Here is a 17,148-nt window from a genome sequence, read left to right as displayed (position 1 = left end):
TTCAAAGCAGACAAATAAGTGACATCAAGTAGCCTTACCTACCCCTAATTCCTGCTCCCAAGATACAAACACCGTCAACAATTTCACGTGTCCTGATACTTCCCTCCATGTCTCCAACGTGCTGATGCTATTATTTCTTGATTTTCAGTGTTAGACACTATGCATTGACTTCTGCTCTAACAAGTGAGGATTCAACTCTGATCCAAGTAGCGTAATTTGTTTTTCTACAATCTTTTTTTCTACTTGTTCAACTTCTTTGTAGTTGAACTAGGAAGACTAAGACTTTCAGTCTTATACCTTCCAACAGTACCATAAGATGTTTTCTCAATCCAACATTTAAATAATCAAACCTGTCACCCCACCTTTTTTCCTGGACACATTTATCTGGAAGCCTTCTTTCTGGCTCTAATCTGGACACACAAGGTAGCAAACTTGGCACATGCAAAACACAGGTTCCAAATACTTGTAGTTGATACGCTGAGGAAACACCTTACTGGAGTAGTTACTGGAGTAACCGGAGTTCCTGACTGGAGTTAACCCTTTCAGCAAGGAAATTAAACCCCCTTACTCTAGTCCATGACACTTTTAGATAAGTAGACTACTAAACAAATGTTTACACAAACTATCAAAATGTTCTTAAATTTACCATGCTTTCTATACAGTCTCAGCCAGATCTTTTTTTTTTTTTTTTCCTTTTGTTCTTCTAATGGATACAATAAGCAGTTACATACAGAATTAGTCTGACTTTGTAAGGCCTAAAATTCCCTTCACAGCCTCTGGTGCCAAAGCCTGCTGTCTGCTGCCCTTTGCACGGCTCCACACTCCCTTTGGTTTTTAACCAGCGGATCCAGAACGTGCCAGGCAGACCCACAGAAGTGAAAATACATTGTAAGTGAGCAGATGACAAAGCAAGTAAGCTTTGTTTTCATTACAGGAAACGTTAACACAGTACTAACTTTAAAGCGGGTTACCAGGCATTTCCACCCTTGTTTTGCGACCTGTTTCCCTGTGCCCGTTTAGCAGAACTTCTGCACTGAAACCGGAACTCTGGAAAAGGCGCGCGCAGGGGCGGGCTCCTTGAGGCCCCCCTGACCGCCGACACCTCAGCCGCTCCCAGATACGACCTGGGCAGGCAGGAATCCGGGTACCCGGAGGCGTCAGCGTCCGGCCCAGGGTAAATGCACACTGCGGGCCCCGCATCCAGTGTACGTGTCAGCGAGCCTGGCGTGGGGCCCGGGACTGCAGTCTCGCCAACCCCGGGGTGACCTGGCGCGGGTGTCCAAGACACGGACTCCTGCGGCGGTCACCCTCCACGACACTGGCTCCCGCGGGGGTCCCCAGCGACAAGGCCCCAAGGCGGAATTCCCGAGGCCGCCGTCACCGCGCCCGAGTTGCGAGTGGGGAAATGCACAGGCGTCCCGCGCACAGCCAGCTGAACCCTGACAAGCGGGTACACCTGTGTAAGACGCGCGGTCACCAGGCACAACATCAGTCCCCCCTCGCTGCCCCCTGTCCCCACCCCGGGCCCCACCATCAGGGTGCGATCACCACAGCGGCCCAACTGGCTGGAGGCTTCCATGGTGCGGGGTCGCGCAGCCGCCTTCCCAACGCGCGTGCCGCGCACGCCCGAGTGGGCGTGGTCGGGGCCCGCGCGGCCAATCGGCGTCCTACTTGTTAGTGGGTGTCGGGCGGCGCGCGCTAATTGGCCGGTGTAGACCGGCGCTGTCAGAGCGTTGCATCACCTCTGGACGCCGGGCTGCGGCGTGGACGCGGCTCCTTCCGTGGCGCGCCTGCTCGCGGGCCCTTCAGGTACCCCCGCCCTGCCCGCAGGGTCGCCCCAGGTTACCCCGCCCTACCTGCGGGTTTGCCCAGGGTACCGTCGTCCTGCCCGCGGGGTCGCTCCACGTACCCCGCTCTGCCCGTGGGATCGACACTGGTTACCTTCCCATCGCACCCCTCCCCCGCCCATCCTGCTTGTGGGGTCGCCCCAGGTATCCCCGTCTTACCCACGGGGTCGCCCCGAGTACCCTCGCTCTACCTTGCGGGGTCGCCCCAGGTACCCCTGTCCTGCTTGCGGGGTCGCCTCAGGGTACTCGCCCCCCGCCGTCATCGCCCTCGGGGTCACCCCGGATTATTCGTCTCTCTCCCCTACCCACCGGCCTGCCCGCGGGGTCGCCCGGGTGCCCCCGCCTAGCCTGCTGGCCCCGTGGGGTGGTTGCGAGAATTTGGTGTGGCAGTCGGCTAGGGAAATTCGGGGGGTGGGCGAGACGACTTGAGGAGCCGGGCGTTCGGAGGCACCGATCTAGTCGTAGGCCGGCGGGGAGGAGAGTCTGCTGCCAGGGCCCTGGGGCTCGAGGGGAGTAAGCACGGCGTCCCGCAGTCGGGTAGTGGCCGGTGCCCCTGGGAGCGGGGAGAGGAAGGCCGTTTTCCGCGGGGTCTGTAGCTGCGAGAAGGGGAGCGTGAGGAGCTGCGGTGGGTTTGCAGCCCTGAGGGTGAGCAGGAGCCGGAGGGGAGCGAGTCCGGAGTGTACGGTACAGTCCGAAAGCGCGTGCTCCTTCAGGGGGTGGGTCCCTGCGGTTCCCGCGTGAGGGACAGGTGCGAGGGGACCGGGTCTGAGGAGTTCGTGGTTCGCTTCTCGAAGGAAGCGGTGCTGGAACCGAGTCCGGAGGGAACTGGGTTTTTGTTAGGGGATGGGGGTGAGGGCTGGTTTTAGGCTTCAGGTTTTGCAGGAGGATGAGGAGGGATGAAACCGGAGGCAAAGTAATTTCTAGTAGCGTCTTAAGTTTTGCAAGGTACCGGTAAAATGGCGGACAGCATGTTCTCTGTGTAAGTGATTGAAGAGTGGAGCACAGGGAAGCGAAGGGAGCAGATAGAGTGTCGCCGACCGGCAGGGACGGTGGGATGGGATTTGCGGGCAGGAAGTCCTAGTAGCTCCCAAAGCGGACACGTGATACCCAGTATTCCAGCTGGTGTTAAGTTAGCGTTGTGCGGTTTGTGACCTGTACTTTACAGGCGACACGCTGGAGGTGTGAGGTCGAGTCCCTTTTCTCAAAGCTCACATACCCAGCGGTGGCGCCACGACTGTCGTCGCGTGCCGGAGGGCCGACTGAAAAGGCAGGTGGGAGGAGGGTCGTGGGTGGAGACTGAGGATGCGGACCGCGTGCTTGCTTCAGACGGGCGGGTTGGAGCGCGTCCCACGTGCGAGGTCACGGGAACAAGGTCGGGGAGATGGGTCTGCAGGTGGCACGGGGGTGTGACCAGGGACTGGGAGACGTGTCTACAGGCGGCACATGCGTGGGAACAGGTGCGGGGGTGGGGGGGTCAGTGAGCGCCTTCGAGAGGAAAGCACTTACTTAGTAAGCGGTGCTGGAGGCTGCGGACGGAGTAGCAGGAAAGCCGTGCCCGGGAGGCTCTGTGTAAAAGGGAAAGTCAGGAGGAGAGGTGGCATTTCGGGGGGAAGGTGGCCTGCACTGCCCCCTTGAAAAGTCTGCACGGAATATGGGGGGGGGGGGAGTCATTGGATTTAAGGTTAATACGAAAGTGGTATTTTCAGAGCTTCTTCCTTAGGAAGGTGGTATGTCAGGTACAGTGTTTATTTTTCTCTTTATTTTCAACGTTTTTGTGATAAAGTTAATACATACCAAAAAAGCGGGAGGAAGTAATAAATAGAAATGTGTTCTTTCATGCCTTCCTCCTCCTAACCCTACTCGATGGTGGCTGTAGGTTAGTTTGGTGGCAGCCTTCTAAGTTCAAATACAGAATTGCTTCCACGTAGACTTTATTTACATGTGTGTATTTTTAAGTCTCTTGAAAATGCGGATGCACATAGTATAAATTACTAGAATGGTGATTTGCTTTGCTCTTTCTCAACATTTGGCAGTATTTGGTGTGTTATGATTACTTTTTTAAATGTTTATTTTTGAGAGAGAGTGAGAGGAGGAGGGGTGGAGAGAGGGGGAACAGAGGATCTGAAGCAGCGAGCCTGATGGGGGACCCGAACTCAAAAACTGTGACATCCTGACTTGAGCCAAAGTCAGATGCTCAAGTGACTGAGACACGGGGGTGCCCCAAAATATGATCATTTTTAATGCCTGCTTGGTAGTGATGTACCATAATTTAGTCACTTAATTACTCATGGGTATTTAAATTGTTTTCAGGGATTTATGGGAACAGTGCTTCAGTTAATATTTTTGTACATATTTTGTACATTTGTGTAAGTATATCTGGGGTATACGTTAATAGGATATGACCAAACTGAGAAAGGGCCAGAGTTAGACACACGTCTGGGATTAAATTTGACTTTAGTAACATACTGTGAAGACCTGGGAGGACAGAAAAAAGAACAGAAATAGACTTAGAGGTCTGATTCACAGAACTTTGGTGGCCAGTTGGATGTGGAGATTATCTGGTCCTATCAAGTGGGGGACTTAGAAATTTCAGGTAGTGATGGGAATGCACGCTGGTGCAGCCACTCTGGAAAACAGTATGGAGGGTCCTCAAAAAACTAAAAATAGAACTGCCCTATGACCCAGCAATTGCACTACTGGGCATTTATCCACAGGATACAGGTGTGCTGTTTCGAAGGGACACGTGCGCCCCTATGATTATGGCAGCACTGTCAACAATAGCCAAAGGATGGAAGGAGCCCAAATGTCCGTTGATGGATGAATGGGTAAAGAAGATGTGCCACCCACCCACACACACACACACACACACACACACACACACACACACACACACTGGAGTATTACTCGGCAGTGAAAAAGAATGAAATCTTGCCATTTGCAAATACATGGATGGAACTGCAGGGTATTATGCTAAGTGAAATTAGTCAGAGAAAGACAAAAACCGTATGACTTCACTCATGAGGATTTTAAGAGTGAAAACAGATGAACATAAGGGAACGGAAACAAAAGTAATATAAAAACAGGGAGGGGAACAAAACAGGAGAGACTCATAAATATGGACAACAAACTGAGGGTTGCTGGAGGGGTTGTGGGAGGGGGATGGGCTAAATGGGTCAGGGGCACTAAGGAATCTACTCCTGAAATCATCGTTGCACTATATGCTAACTAATTTGGATGTAAATTTTAAAGAATAAAAAATAAAATTAAAAAATATTCAGGTAGTGGGAGGGAACAGTGGGACTACTCGTGCATTCGAATTAAAGACTGGAGCAGGCGTGGCAAGGAAGAGCATGATGTTTATTTTAAACAAAAATATTTTTGTGTGCATTTCTAAGGTCTATTGAAGTAAACATCCGTAAAGGTCAAGGAGGGTATATAGACGTTTCTGAACAGGAAGTTGCCACTAAAGAGGTCTGAGGGAGTCTGGAATCCAGAAGATTGGAGGGCAAGGGTTATGGTCAGAGAGAGGAAGAGGATATTCCTTCCCTTAGCATGACCTGGTGATGAATCTCCCCTCCTCTTTCTGCTCCCCACACCCCAGGCCCTGTGGTTACTGGATGCTGTTTGCAGGTACAGCTCTCCAGTGGATGTGAGGGGCCACAGCAATCCTGTGATTTATGCATGGGGGCTGTTTCTCCTCAGCAGCCACCATAGCCCGGTCACTGATACATGGCTCTTCGTGGCTAACCAGTGCCATTACCTTGAGTCGAAGCTCCCAAGAAAGTTTTATAGAAGTTAGGAGCATTTTCACAGGAAGCTTAAATATTATTTTCTCAAGAAAATAAAATAAAAAACTTCAGGTAGATATTCCTGAATAATGGTTAAAACAGTTCAAGAGTAGTGACTCAGACTTTGATGTGCAGGTCAATCCCCTGGGATCTTGTTAAAATGCAAGTTCCGACTCCTCCCACCAAGGTGGGGCTGGCAAGTCTGCGTATTCAGCTCCCATAGATGCTGGTGATTATAGAAGCAGCCTTGAGGAGCATTAGAAGTGACAGAAATTAATGTGTTGGCTAGACATCTGTTAATCTTCAAATGTAACCCCTTAAGTTTCAGTTGGCCTCTAATAAGGTAGTCCTGAACCAGCAGGACCCCTAATAAATCAAGAAGTGCACAAACACACTTTCTATCCATGAAAGGCCAGACATTGTAACAAGATCCAGAGATCCAAGCTGCCATCCAACATCGATTTAATACCATTTAATGTCACACCTCGTCAGAAATGGATGCTTGGATTCATTAAATGGCCCACCTGTTCTTTCCTTATTTTTTTCCTATATAAAACTCAAACACAGCATTGCATCTCAAAAATAAATGAGGGACACCTGGGTGGCACAGTCACTTAAGCGTCCCACTCTTGATTTTGGCTCAGGTCATGATGTGATGGTCCCTGAGCCCCGCATCTGTCTCTAATGGTTGGGATCCTGTCCCTCCCCCACATGCGCTCACTCTCAAAATAAATAAATATTTTTTAAAAATAAATGGGGGCACCTGGGTGGCTCAGTTGGTTAAGTGTCTGACTCTTGATCTCGGCTCAGGTCAGCATCTCATGGTTTGAGTTCAAGCCCCGAGTAGTGCAGAGCCTGCTTGGGATTCTCTGTCTCCCTTTCTCTCTGCCCTCCTCTCTCTCTCTCTCTCTCTCTCTCTCTCACTCTCACTCACTCACTCTCTCTCTCACTCACACACACACACAGTAAATAACATTTTTAAACATTTTAAAACTGTTTGTGCTTTAGCAACTAACATGAAGAATATAAAAAGACAACCCCCAGGATAAAGAAAATATTTGCAGATTCTATAACTAATAAGGGACTTGTATCTAAAATATATAAAGAACTCTTAGAGCTCAACAATTAAAAAGACAACTCATCTTAAATATTGGACAAAGGATGAATGGAAATTTCTCCAGATAAGATACAAATATTGCCTAAGCACATGAAAATGTGCTCAACTAATCATTAGGGAAATGTAAATCAAACCCATAATGAGATACTACTTCATATCCATTAGGATTTCCTATAATCCAAAACTGGACAATAAGGAGTGAGGATGTAGAAAACCTGGAATACTTATTCACTCCTGGGAGAACATAAAATGAGGCAGCAGCTTTAGAAAACTTTTTGGTAGTTTCCCAGAAGTTAAACACAGTTACTATATGATCCAGCAATTCTACTACTGGATATATTTACCCAAGAGAACTGAAAACATATGCCCACATGATAACTTACAGATGAATGTTCATAGCAGGATTGCTCATATTAGCCAAAAATTGGAAACATCCCTAATGTCCATGAACTAATGAATGGATAAGCTGTGACGTATCGATACAATGAAATATTTACTTGGCCATCAAAAGTAATGAAGTTTGAAGATGTGTTACAGCATGGATGAACTTTGAAAACAATTCTCAGGGGGTGCCTGGGTGGCTCAGTTGGTTAAGCGTCCGACTTCGGCTCAGGTCATGATCTCGCGGTCCGTGGGTTTGAGCCCTGTGTCAGGCTCTGTGCTGACAGTTCAGAGCCTGGAGCCTGTGTTTTGGATGCTGTGTCTCCCTCTCTCTCTGACCCTCCTCCGTTCATGCTCTGCCTCTGTCTCAAAAATAAATAAACATTAAACACACACATACACACACACACAATTATCAGAAGCCAGACACGTGATTCCATTTATATGAAATGTCCTGAATTGGAAAACTCATAGGACAGGAAGCAGGTTAATGGTTGCCAAGGGGCTGAGAAGGAGGGAATGGAGCGTGACTACTAACGTCTATAGGTTTTTGCAAGGGGTGGGTGGTAATGAAGTTGTTCTGGAATTAGACATGCTGATGGTTGCACAACCTGTGAATATGCTACAGACCACTGAATTGTATACCTTAAAAGGGTGAACTTTAATTTTAGAAAGCTATAATGTTTTTTTAAGTGTCATGTAGTGTGATGATAGTAATATGTATACACATTTTAATATATGCTACTCTGTTATTCCTAGAATTCTCTGTTGAGAAAAAAATTTTAATTTCTCTTGCAGCAACAAAATGGTTCAGCAAGTTCCAGAAAACATCAATTTTCCTGCTGAAGAAGAAAAAATCTTGCAGTTCTGGTCCGAATTTAATTGTTTTCAGGAATGCTTAAAGCAGTCAAAACACAAGCCAAAGTATGTGAATTTCTTTGGTAGAGTCTTTAAGAGTAGTCATTTTTTTAGACTGAGTTCCATGAAAGCAGAAACTCTTCATTCATCTTTGTGTTCCAGTCCCCTAGCTCTGTATATAGTGGGTGCTTTCAGCAGTAGGTACACGGTGAATGGATGAGTTTTTAAATATCAGGGTGGATTCCGTTTCTTTAAGAGGTTTTCTAAATAGAGTTTATGTGTCACCCTCTTCCTTTCCACTTTTCTCATTATTACCACCTTCATTTAAACACTTAGTCTTAGCTTCCTGTTGGAGTATTTCCTGCCTCTAGTCCCCATTCACCTGAAAACCAGTCCTTTCTTTACTGTTTTCATCGTCTATCTCCTGTATTCAAAAACTTTATGCGATAGATGTTGCCCTGTTTTACTGATGAGGTAAATCAGAATCGGGATGAATGACTTGCCTTAGTCATGGCTAATAAACGAAGTGTGGATAGTCTGATGGAGGTCACTCAGCTCCACTGTAACTAGTTTTTATGAAGGCAGGACTTGCAGTAAATCTCTACCCATATATGTCTGTGAATTTTCTGGTCTCGCTGCTTTTCTTCTCCCTGAGGATTCTATTGTGATAGGACCTATCTATACAAAAATGTCCTAAATTTTTGCTGTCTTAAAGTAACAACACATTTTTATTACCTCTGTTAGATTTACGTTCTATGATGGGCCTCCTTTTGCAACTGGACTGCCTCACTATGGACATATACTTGCAGGGACAATTAAAGACATAGTTACCAGATACGCTCACCAGAGTGGGTTTCACGTTGACAGAAGGTTTGGATGGGATTGTCACGGCTTACCTGTGGTATGTTTGAGTCACCAGCCTTATAATGTTCTGATTTTTTAATAAGCATTGGATTTCATCATATAATATGTTCAAGTATGATGAATTTTTCCTATAATGTACTTTGTTTCTATAGTGCCATTTGTAGTTCATCTTCTCTGTAGATTTTTGAGACTTAGTATTTTTTAAAACTGTTTTATGTTCTACAGTTGCTGACTTGAATCTGTTTCATAGGCAAGGATGTTAATAATCTTGTCACAAATTTTCAGGAATATGAAATTGATAAGACACTGGGGATCAGAGGACCAGAGGATGTAGCCAAAATGGGGATTGTAGAGTATAACAATCAGTGCCGAGCAATTGTGATGAGATATTCCACTGAGTGGAAGGTATGTTGGGTTGTTTTCAGTAGAATGAACAAAAACTTTAATTTTTAAATGGGAGTTAATATGGTTTATGCTCCTTTTGTGCTTTTTATGAGATGCGTCCAAAAGTATGGCTATCTGTGTGAGGTTGTGACATAAGAAGGTTGATCGTTCTCTCCAAAAAAGTATTTAGCTTCCACGTACAAGCCTATTAAGCTGTCAGCCTAAACGGAGCCCTCTTTTTCTGGTTTCTGGGTGCTCGATTGGTCTTCCATATTTAATCTCCTACCTGCTCACTGTGTATGACAGGAATTGGGCTGTCCTAGTGCATAGGTTAACTTGAATGTTGCAGTAAAAAAAATTCAGATGTTAAAAACAATGCAAATTTGGAGTCATTGTTATATTAATTTGACTCCCATCCTACCATTGCTTCTGTTAGTAAGTCCTGTGAAGGGCTAGCAGAGTTCCTGTCTCTCTCATTCTCAAGGGCTGAGGAGCAGAGGTCCTCAGCTCCCCCTCCTCCCTGGCTCTCCAGCTAGTGGTCTGTGTAACTTAAAAATATGTCTGACTTGTATTTTTTCCATCTCACCGTCTTACCACTTTGACTTCTCAAACTGGCTCTTGTTCCGAATTCCCTATTCCATATCAATCTTCCGAGCTTCACACATGATGCTCGTGAGCAAATCAGATGCCAAACCTTGTCAAGTTTTTCTTGCTCAGTGTCTCTTGTCTGGTCATTTCATTCCTACAGCCCCTCTCTGGTCTCCCTCCCACCCTCCCCTTCATTTCTGTAACCATCTCCTAATTGGTCTATTGTGCCCTTCCGTGCTCAGCATTTTGAGTAGCTTCTCTTGATTGGTGAATAAAATCTGATTTCATCACCCTGAAAATTAAAGCTCCTCCGTTTTCTCCTACCCTAACTTTTTTACTTTCTAATTAAAAGTTTTTTTTAATGTGTATTTGTTTTTGAGAGAGAGACAGAGCTTGAGGGAGGGAGGAGCAAGAGAGAGAGGGAGACACAGAATCCAAAGTAGGCTCCAGGCTTTGAGGTGTCAGCACAGAGCCTAACACAGGGCTTGAACCCATGAACCGTGAGGTCATGACCTGAGCTGAGTCGGACGCTTAACCGAATTAGCTGCCCAGGCACCCCTGTTTTTTAATTTTGTAATTTTTTTTTAATTAAAAATCATTTTTTTAACCTAACTTTATTCAGTCAAACTTTCTTGCTTCGTTGCCAGAAGGGAAAAATCTAATGAGTATAATATGCATGTAACTTTCTTTACCTTAAAAAAAATTTTTTTAACATTTCATTTTTGAGTAATTCACACCAAAAAATTGCAAAAACAGTTATGAAGAATTCATACTCTTCTCTACTTCTCAAATTCTAACACTTTCAATAATCATAATGTAATTATCGAAAGCAAGAAATTAACACTGATAAAATATAATAGACCTTTTTCAAATTTAACTAGTTGTTCTATTAATTATTACTGATCCAGGATCCTGTCTAGGAATACACATTGCTTTTAGTTGTCATACCTCCTTATTCTCCTTAAGCTGGAAGATTCCCTCAGTCTTTCTTTCTCTTTCATGACCTGTCAGTTTTTTAAAAAAAACTTTTTAAAAGTTTATTTATGTATTTAATCTCTGTACCCACTGTGGGGGTGCAACTCATGACCCCAACATCAAGAGTTGCATGCTCTACCGACTAAGCCAGACAAGCACCCCAGCTTTGTCATTTTTAAAGAGTATAGACCGATTATTTTGCAGAAAGTCCCCCAAAGTCTGATGTTTTCTCATGATTAAGTTTAGGTTATGTATGCATTTTTGACAAGAATGCTCAGAAGTGACATCATGCCCTTCTCTCTCATTGTCAGGAGGCCTATGATGCTGATATGATGTCTCATTGGTGACATTAATTTTGTTCACTAAAGTAATACAGGTCAGGTTTCTCTGTTATTAATTTGTAACTTTTCCTTTATAATTAAGTATGCTGTGGGGAGATCTTGCAAATATCCTGTTTCTTATACTTTTGCTTAGGAATTTTAGCGTCCATTGATGATTCTTGCCAGCAGCAATTACACCTGAGGTATTTGCCGAATGGTAGTTTGGGTAGACTTGTATAAAGAAATATTAATATTTATAAATAACATCATCTGCAGATAGGACGAATGTCAAGAAAACTGGTTCTTTTTTTCTTTAATTTTTTTTTTTTAACGTTTATTTATTTTTGAGACAGAGAGACAGAGCATGAATGGGGGAGGGTCGGAGAGAGATGTGGAGACACAGAATCTGAAACAGGCTCCAGGCTCTGAGCTGTCAGCACAGAGCCCGACGCGGGGCTTGAACTCACGAACCGCGAGATCATGACCTGAGCCGAAGTCAGACGCTTAACCGACTGAGCCACCCAGGCGCCCCAAGAAAACTGGTTCTTAACCTTACATAGATTTACTTGAAACATTGGTTGTTCTATTTTTCCAAAATCACTGGGCGTGGTGATAATAGAAATATAACATTGAAGTGCAGTGAAAAATATCATTGTCTAATAACTCTAATGTTCGTATTTTTAGTCTACTGTTACCAGACTTGGCCGATGGATTGACTTTGACAATGACTACAAAACTCTGTACCCACAATTCATGGAATCTGTCTGGTAGGTTTATTTGAAATTGTAAATATAATGAATATTCTGTTTATTGCTTAGTGGAGAGATTATGTACCATGAATCAGTTTTTCAGATTCATAATTATTTATCTAAAATCTTTGGGATGGATTTGTTTTTGTTTTTGTTTTTAAAGCTTTATTATTTTATTTTACTTTTTTAGAGCACTTTTAGGTTCACAGCAAAATTGAGAGGAAAGCACAAAGATTTCCTGAATTCCCTGTGCCCCCACACATGCACAGCCTCCCCATTATCAACGTCCCCGCCAGAGGTGATAACATTTGTTACCTCTAATGAACATACACTGACACATCATAATCATCATAATCACCCAGAGTTGGTAGTTTAGGGTTTACTCTTGGTGGACATTGTAGCCATTAATCATACAGAGGATTTTCACTGCCCTAAAAATCCTGTGCACCAACTGTTTATCTCTCTCACCCCAGATTGTTTTTAAATTCAGTAAATTTTGGATTCTACTAAAGTAATAGGATATGCATATATTCTGTGGTATATAGTGGTTCCAGCAATTTGAACAGCGATCTGTAAGCAAATACGTTAGTATTTTTCATCAGAACACATAATTGTTCATGCTAATCAGGTAAAGAATATAAATGGCCTAATGTCAGTTAAAGGTTTTTGCCAAATTAGTACCAAATTTAAGGAAAATTTCAGAAGTGTTTTTTTGTCTTTGTTTTCTAAATAATGAAGTTTAAGAGATTATGTATTTTGAATTTTATACTGAGACAAGTTGTATAGTGCAGTCACTTGTATAGCTGTTTCAAAATGAATGCTTTTTTTTTTTTTCATTACTGTTACAAAACAACTGTTGTGATGCCAAAGTCTTACTAGGTGAACCTCAGGATAGATAGTACAAGAATCATTGCATACCGTTAACGGGCAAAGAAGCATCATTATTATGATTGCAGAGTGCTCTATGTACATACTTCAGGCCTTGAGAAAGTCTTAACTTTTGTTAAATTATACAGAATGACAGTGAGTTGCAAAGCTGTTTTGTACAGTGCACTTTCTTTGTGCTGTGTTGTAGGCGCACGTGGCTCTTACTGCCTTCCTGTCTACTTGCTTGCATTTCTCTTAGACAAGATCTGTTGTACATGCTTGGCCCAAGTCCTTTGCCTTTGAGGAGCTAGATGCTTTGGGGCAGTTTTCAGACCCTCTGACTCTGATAAGCCCCTGTGGACACATCCCCAGGCCTGTATACCCAAAGTTGGAAGCTTACAAGTTTTCTCTGACAGGCTGGAGACTTTGGAGAGGGGCCTTCCTGGTCACCGAGCATCTAGAATTCTCATGATTAGAGAAGCATCTAAGAACCAGGATTTGTGTTAAACACCTGAAAAAAAAAGGTACTATTAATGCTCTGGATTAGGGTTGTTGAGCACTTAAATGTGGCTAATAATAAGGAGCCAAGAATACACAGTGGAGAACGGACAGTCTCTTCAATAAATGGTGCTGGGAAAGCTGGACAGCCAGATGCAAAAGAATGTTTCTAGTCTGGTGTCTTACATCATACACAAAAATTAAATCAAATGGAATAAAGATTTGAATGTAAGACCTGAAACCATAAAATTCCTAGAGGAAAACAGGCAGTAAGCTCCTTGACATCTGTCTTAGCAATGATCTTTTTTTTTTAGATATGACCCGAAAAGAATGGTAGCAAAAGCAAAAATCAACAAATGGGGTTACATAAAACTAAAGAGTTTCTGCACAGCAAAAGAAGCTATCAACAATCAGGGCGCCTGGGTGTCTCAGTCAGTTTGCCTCAGTCAAAGCGTCTGACTTTGGCTCAGGTCGTGATCTCACAGTTTGTGGGTTCAAGCCCCACATCAGGCTCTGTGCTGACAGCTCAGAGCCTGGAGCCTGCTTTGAATTCTGTCTCCATCTCTGCCCTTCCCTAGCTCACGCTCTCTCTCTCTCAAAAATAAGTAAACATTAAAAAAAAAAAGCCATCAACAAAGTGAAATGGCAACCTATCGAATGGGAGAAAATATTTGTAAATTGTGTATCTGGTAAAGAGATTAATATCCAAAATATGTAAAGAACTCCTACAACTCAGGAGCAAAAGAAAATCTGATTTAAAAATGTGCAGGGGCACCTGGGTGGCTCAGTCAGTTGAGCATCTGACTGGCTCAGGTCATGATCTTGCAGTTTGTGGGTTCGCGCCCCGCATCAGGCTCTGTGCTGACAGCTCGGAGCCTGGAGCCTGTTCCGGATTCTGTGTCTTCCTCTCTCTCTGCCCCTCCCCCATTCGCACTCTGTCTCCCTCTGTCTCAAAAATAAACATTAAAAAAAAAAAAAAGGAAAAAAATGTGCAGAAGATCTGAAGACACATTTTTTTTCCCAAAGAAGACATGCACATGCCAGCAGACCTGAAAAGATACTCAGCATCCCTCATCATCTGGAAAATACAAATCAGAGCCACAATGAGATACGACCTTATCCCTGTCAGAATGGCTAGTATCCAGAAGACAAGACATAACAAATGTCAGCAAAAATATGGAGAAAAGGGAATCTTCGTGCGTTGTTTGTGGAAATGTAGATTGGTATGGATAGTATGGAAAACAGTATGGAGTGTCCTCAAAAAATTAAGAATAGAATACCACATGTTGCAGCTTCTGAGTATCCAAAAAAAAAAAAAAGAAAATGTTAATTCTAAAGAGATATGTGTCCTTATGTTCATCACATTATTTACAGTAGCCAAGGTATGGAGTTAACCTACATGTCCATTGATTAATAAGAGATAAAAAAGATGCGAGGTGTGTGTGTGTAAAAAATAGAATATTACCCAACCATAAAAAAGAGTAAATCTTGCTATTTGTGACAACATGGAAGGACCTTGAGGGTATTATGCTAAGTGACATAAGTCAGAAAGACAAATACCATATGATTTCACTTAGATGTAGAATCTAGAAAAACAAAACTCACAGACACAGAGAACAAAATGGTGGTTGCCAGAGGGAAGAGGGGTTGCAAGGTGTGTAAAGTGGGTCAAGAGGTACAAACTTCCAGTTATAAAATAAATAAATCATGGAGATGTAACATACAGCATGATGATTGTCAGTGATATTGTAGTGCATATTTAAAAGTTGCCCAGATGATAAATACTAAAAGTTCTTATCATAAGAAAAATAAAATTGTTGCAACCTTAGTGGTGGACAGTAACTGGATTTACTGTGATTTTGCAGTGTGTATAAATATCAAGTCTGAATATAATATTACATGTAAATTATGGGTCAATAAAAAAGATTAATAAGCTTGGGAAATTTGATATAAAACATCACTTTTTAATTTTTATTTAAAGCCAAGCAGTACCATGAAAAATATGCAGTTTTTCATAAAAGTGTACTTCAGCAAATGACAAAGAGTTTAACTCATTTATTATACCAAACACATAGGAATTGGACTATAGAAACTATACCTAAAGGCAGTATTAAGGGTTCCCACCAGTGCATCCTGACATCCAAGTGGGACAGGTGAGTAGTTGCCACAGGAGACCCTGGAATAACTGTTACCAATGACATTTCAGCATTTTGGTGCATTTGGCTTAAAACAACATGGTTAAGTGTTTAATAAAAGTTTTTGCCCAACTGTAGGAGAGATATCCTAATCCCAATGGTTTATTCTTTTTAAATTGCTTTGTAAAACTACCCGTGATAGTACAATTTAAGCAATGTACCAGAAAACTATTAAAAGCAAATACTCTGAAATCCCAAGCATGGTTAATATTGGTGAATGTCTGCTTTTTCAGCATCTGAAAAATGTAGGTGTGTATATGGATATGTATAGTTTTCCACAACTAGTACCTCATTGTACAATATGGAATCACTTTTCCCACTCAAGTCATGAACATCTTTTCATGTAAACAGATACTAGCACTTTTAATGGCTGCGTAATGTCTCAGACTACTCTTGTAATTTACCAGCTAGTCCCCAGTTGAGAAACGTGATATTTCGACTGGCTGATAGAAACTCTGTAGACAGACTGGTGTAAATGTTTGAGTTTGGGGAGACAGAATTTTGGTTGGGTAATTATTGTAAAACTGTTTACTTTCTAGGTGGGTCTTCAAACAGCTCTATGATAAGGGCCTTGTGTACAGAGGTGTGAAAGTCATGCCCTTCTCCACCGCATGCAACACTCCACTCTCCAACTTCGAGTCTCACCAGAACTACAAGGTGAGTGTGATGTCATTGGGCATTAACTTATGCACACAGAGGTTAACCATCGTGATCACGGTAACCAGTCCCCGCATGGAATGTTAGCGTAGGGAGTCCGTCAGTTTGACCATTTCTTACTGAGTGCTGGGAATGTTACCAGTTGCTAAACTGAGGCTCTATTAAGATTAAAAATGAGGGATTTTTCCCCATGAGATTTGTGAATGGTGTGTCTTCATGTGATAGCTTCTTGTTTTGACCATATTTTTGGGCCTCTTGGGTTAACCAGTGCAGCTCTCCCTCTTTCCCTTCAGTCACTGATTTTGGAAGAGTTATTGGTTGGCATGATGATGCCTCGTCTGGGACCTTGTAGCATTTGTTCATTTGTTAAAAGTATTTGGAACCAAATCTGATTTGTGATTGGTTGACAGTATTATGATTTTATTTCTGATGAACAGAATAACAGCTGTCACTGCTGCTAAGGGAGAGTTTAGATGAGTGTGATGTCACCAGAGTACACTCCGTGCTTTACCTTGTCTAGACAGACCGTAAAGGCAGGCAGTCTTCTGAAACGTGAAGTATCAGTTCTCATGTATGTATTCAAGAGGTGTTTTCTTTTCTGAGGCTTTAACCCTCTTTGCTTTTAAAGGACATTAATTTGTTTGAAAATTATGTCATTAAAGCTTTATTTCAAAGGCACTTTTTATCTTACAGAATGCTTTCACACATCTCATTTGATCTTTGCAAATCCTTGTGAGGTGGCCATGATGAGTCCTGTCGTCTCCTAAATACCCTTCTATGATAGTGCTCACGTTGTGTCATATTTTTTAGATAAAATACTTTAAGCACATAAAAATGTAGAGAATAATATACTAAGCACTTGGGTATCAAAGGCATAACTTTGTCAAACCTTAACATATTGCTGTGTTTGCTTACTTTTGAAAGATACTTTAGCTTGGAGAATTTCCAGCACACACAAAAGTAGACCAAATAATGAAATTAACTCCCATGTGCCTGTCACACATCCCCAGTACCTGTTAGCTGTGGCCAGTCCTGCCCCAGCAGCACACACTCCACTCAC

At 43.0% G+C, this 17,148-nt stretch overlaps 1 protein-coding gene and 1 non-coding gene across 7 annotated transcripts in view; both read left to right on the top strand.

Annotated features, from left to right (window-relative positions):
- The first annotated feature begins 1,724 nt into the window (after positions 1-1,724).
- Positions 1,725-17,148, top strand: part of IARS1 (isoleucyl-tRNA synthetase 1) — a 67,274-nt gene continuing 51,850 nt past the window's right edge. Inside the window, exons 1-6 of one of the 6 annotated variants that reach the window (XM_042965271.1) lie at positions 1,725-1,809; positions 7,932-8,057; positions 8,736-8,892; positions 9,141-9,260; positions 11,807-11,889; positions 15,971-16,088. In XM_042965271.1, the coding sequence (XP_042821205.1) occupies positions 7,939-8,057; positions 8,736-8,892; positions 9,141-9,260; positions 11,807-11,889; positions 15,971-16,088 (597 nt within the window). In that variant the 5' untranslated portion in view covers positions 1,725-1,809; positions 7,932-7,938. Of the gene's footprint in view, positions 1,810-7,931; positions 8,058-8,735; positions 8,893-9,140; positions 9,261-11,113; positions 11,179-11,210; positions 11,326-11,806; positions 11,890-15,970; positions 16,089-17,148 lie in introns of those variants that run through there. The other 5 variants (XM_042965266.1, XM_042965267.1, XM_042965269.1 and 2 more) reach the window with 5 other exon arrangements.
- On the top strand, positions 5,449-5,580 carry LOC122233344. Its single transcript, XR_006210903.1, has one exon. It is a non-coding gene; the product is annotated as a small nucleolar RNA SNORA84 (small nucleolar RNA).

Source organism: Panthera tigris, chromosome D4 (assembly GCF_018350195.1).
Source record: "Panthera tigris isolate Pti1 chromosome D4, P.tigris_Pti1_mat1.1, whole genome shotgun sequence".
In the NCBI taxonomy this organism is placed as follows: Eukaryota; Metazoa; Chordata; class Mammalia; order Carnivora; family Felidae; genus Panthera; species Panthera tigris.
This window is presented reverse-complemented; position numbering and strand designations above follow the sequence as displayed.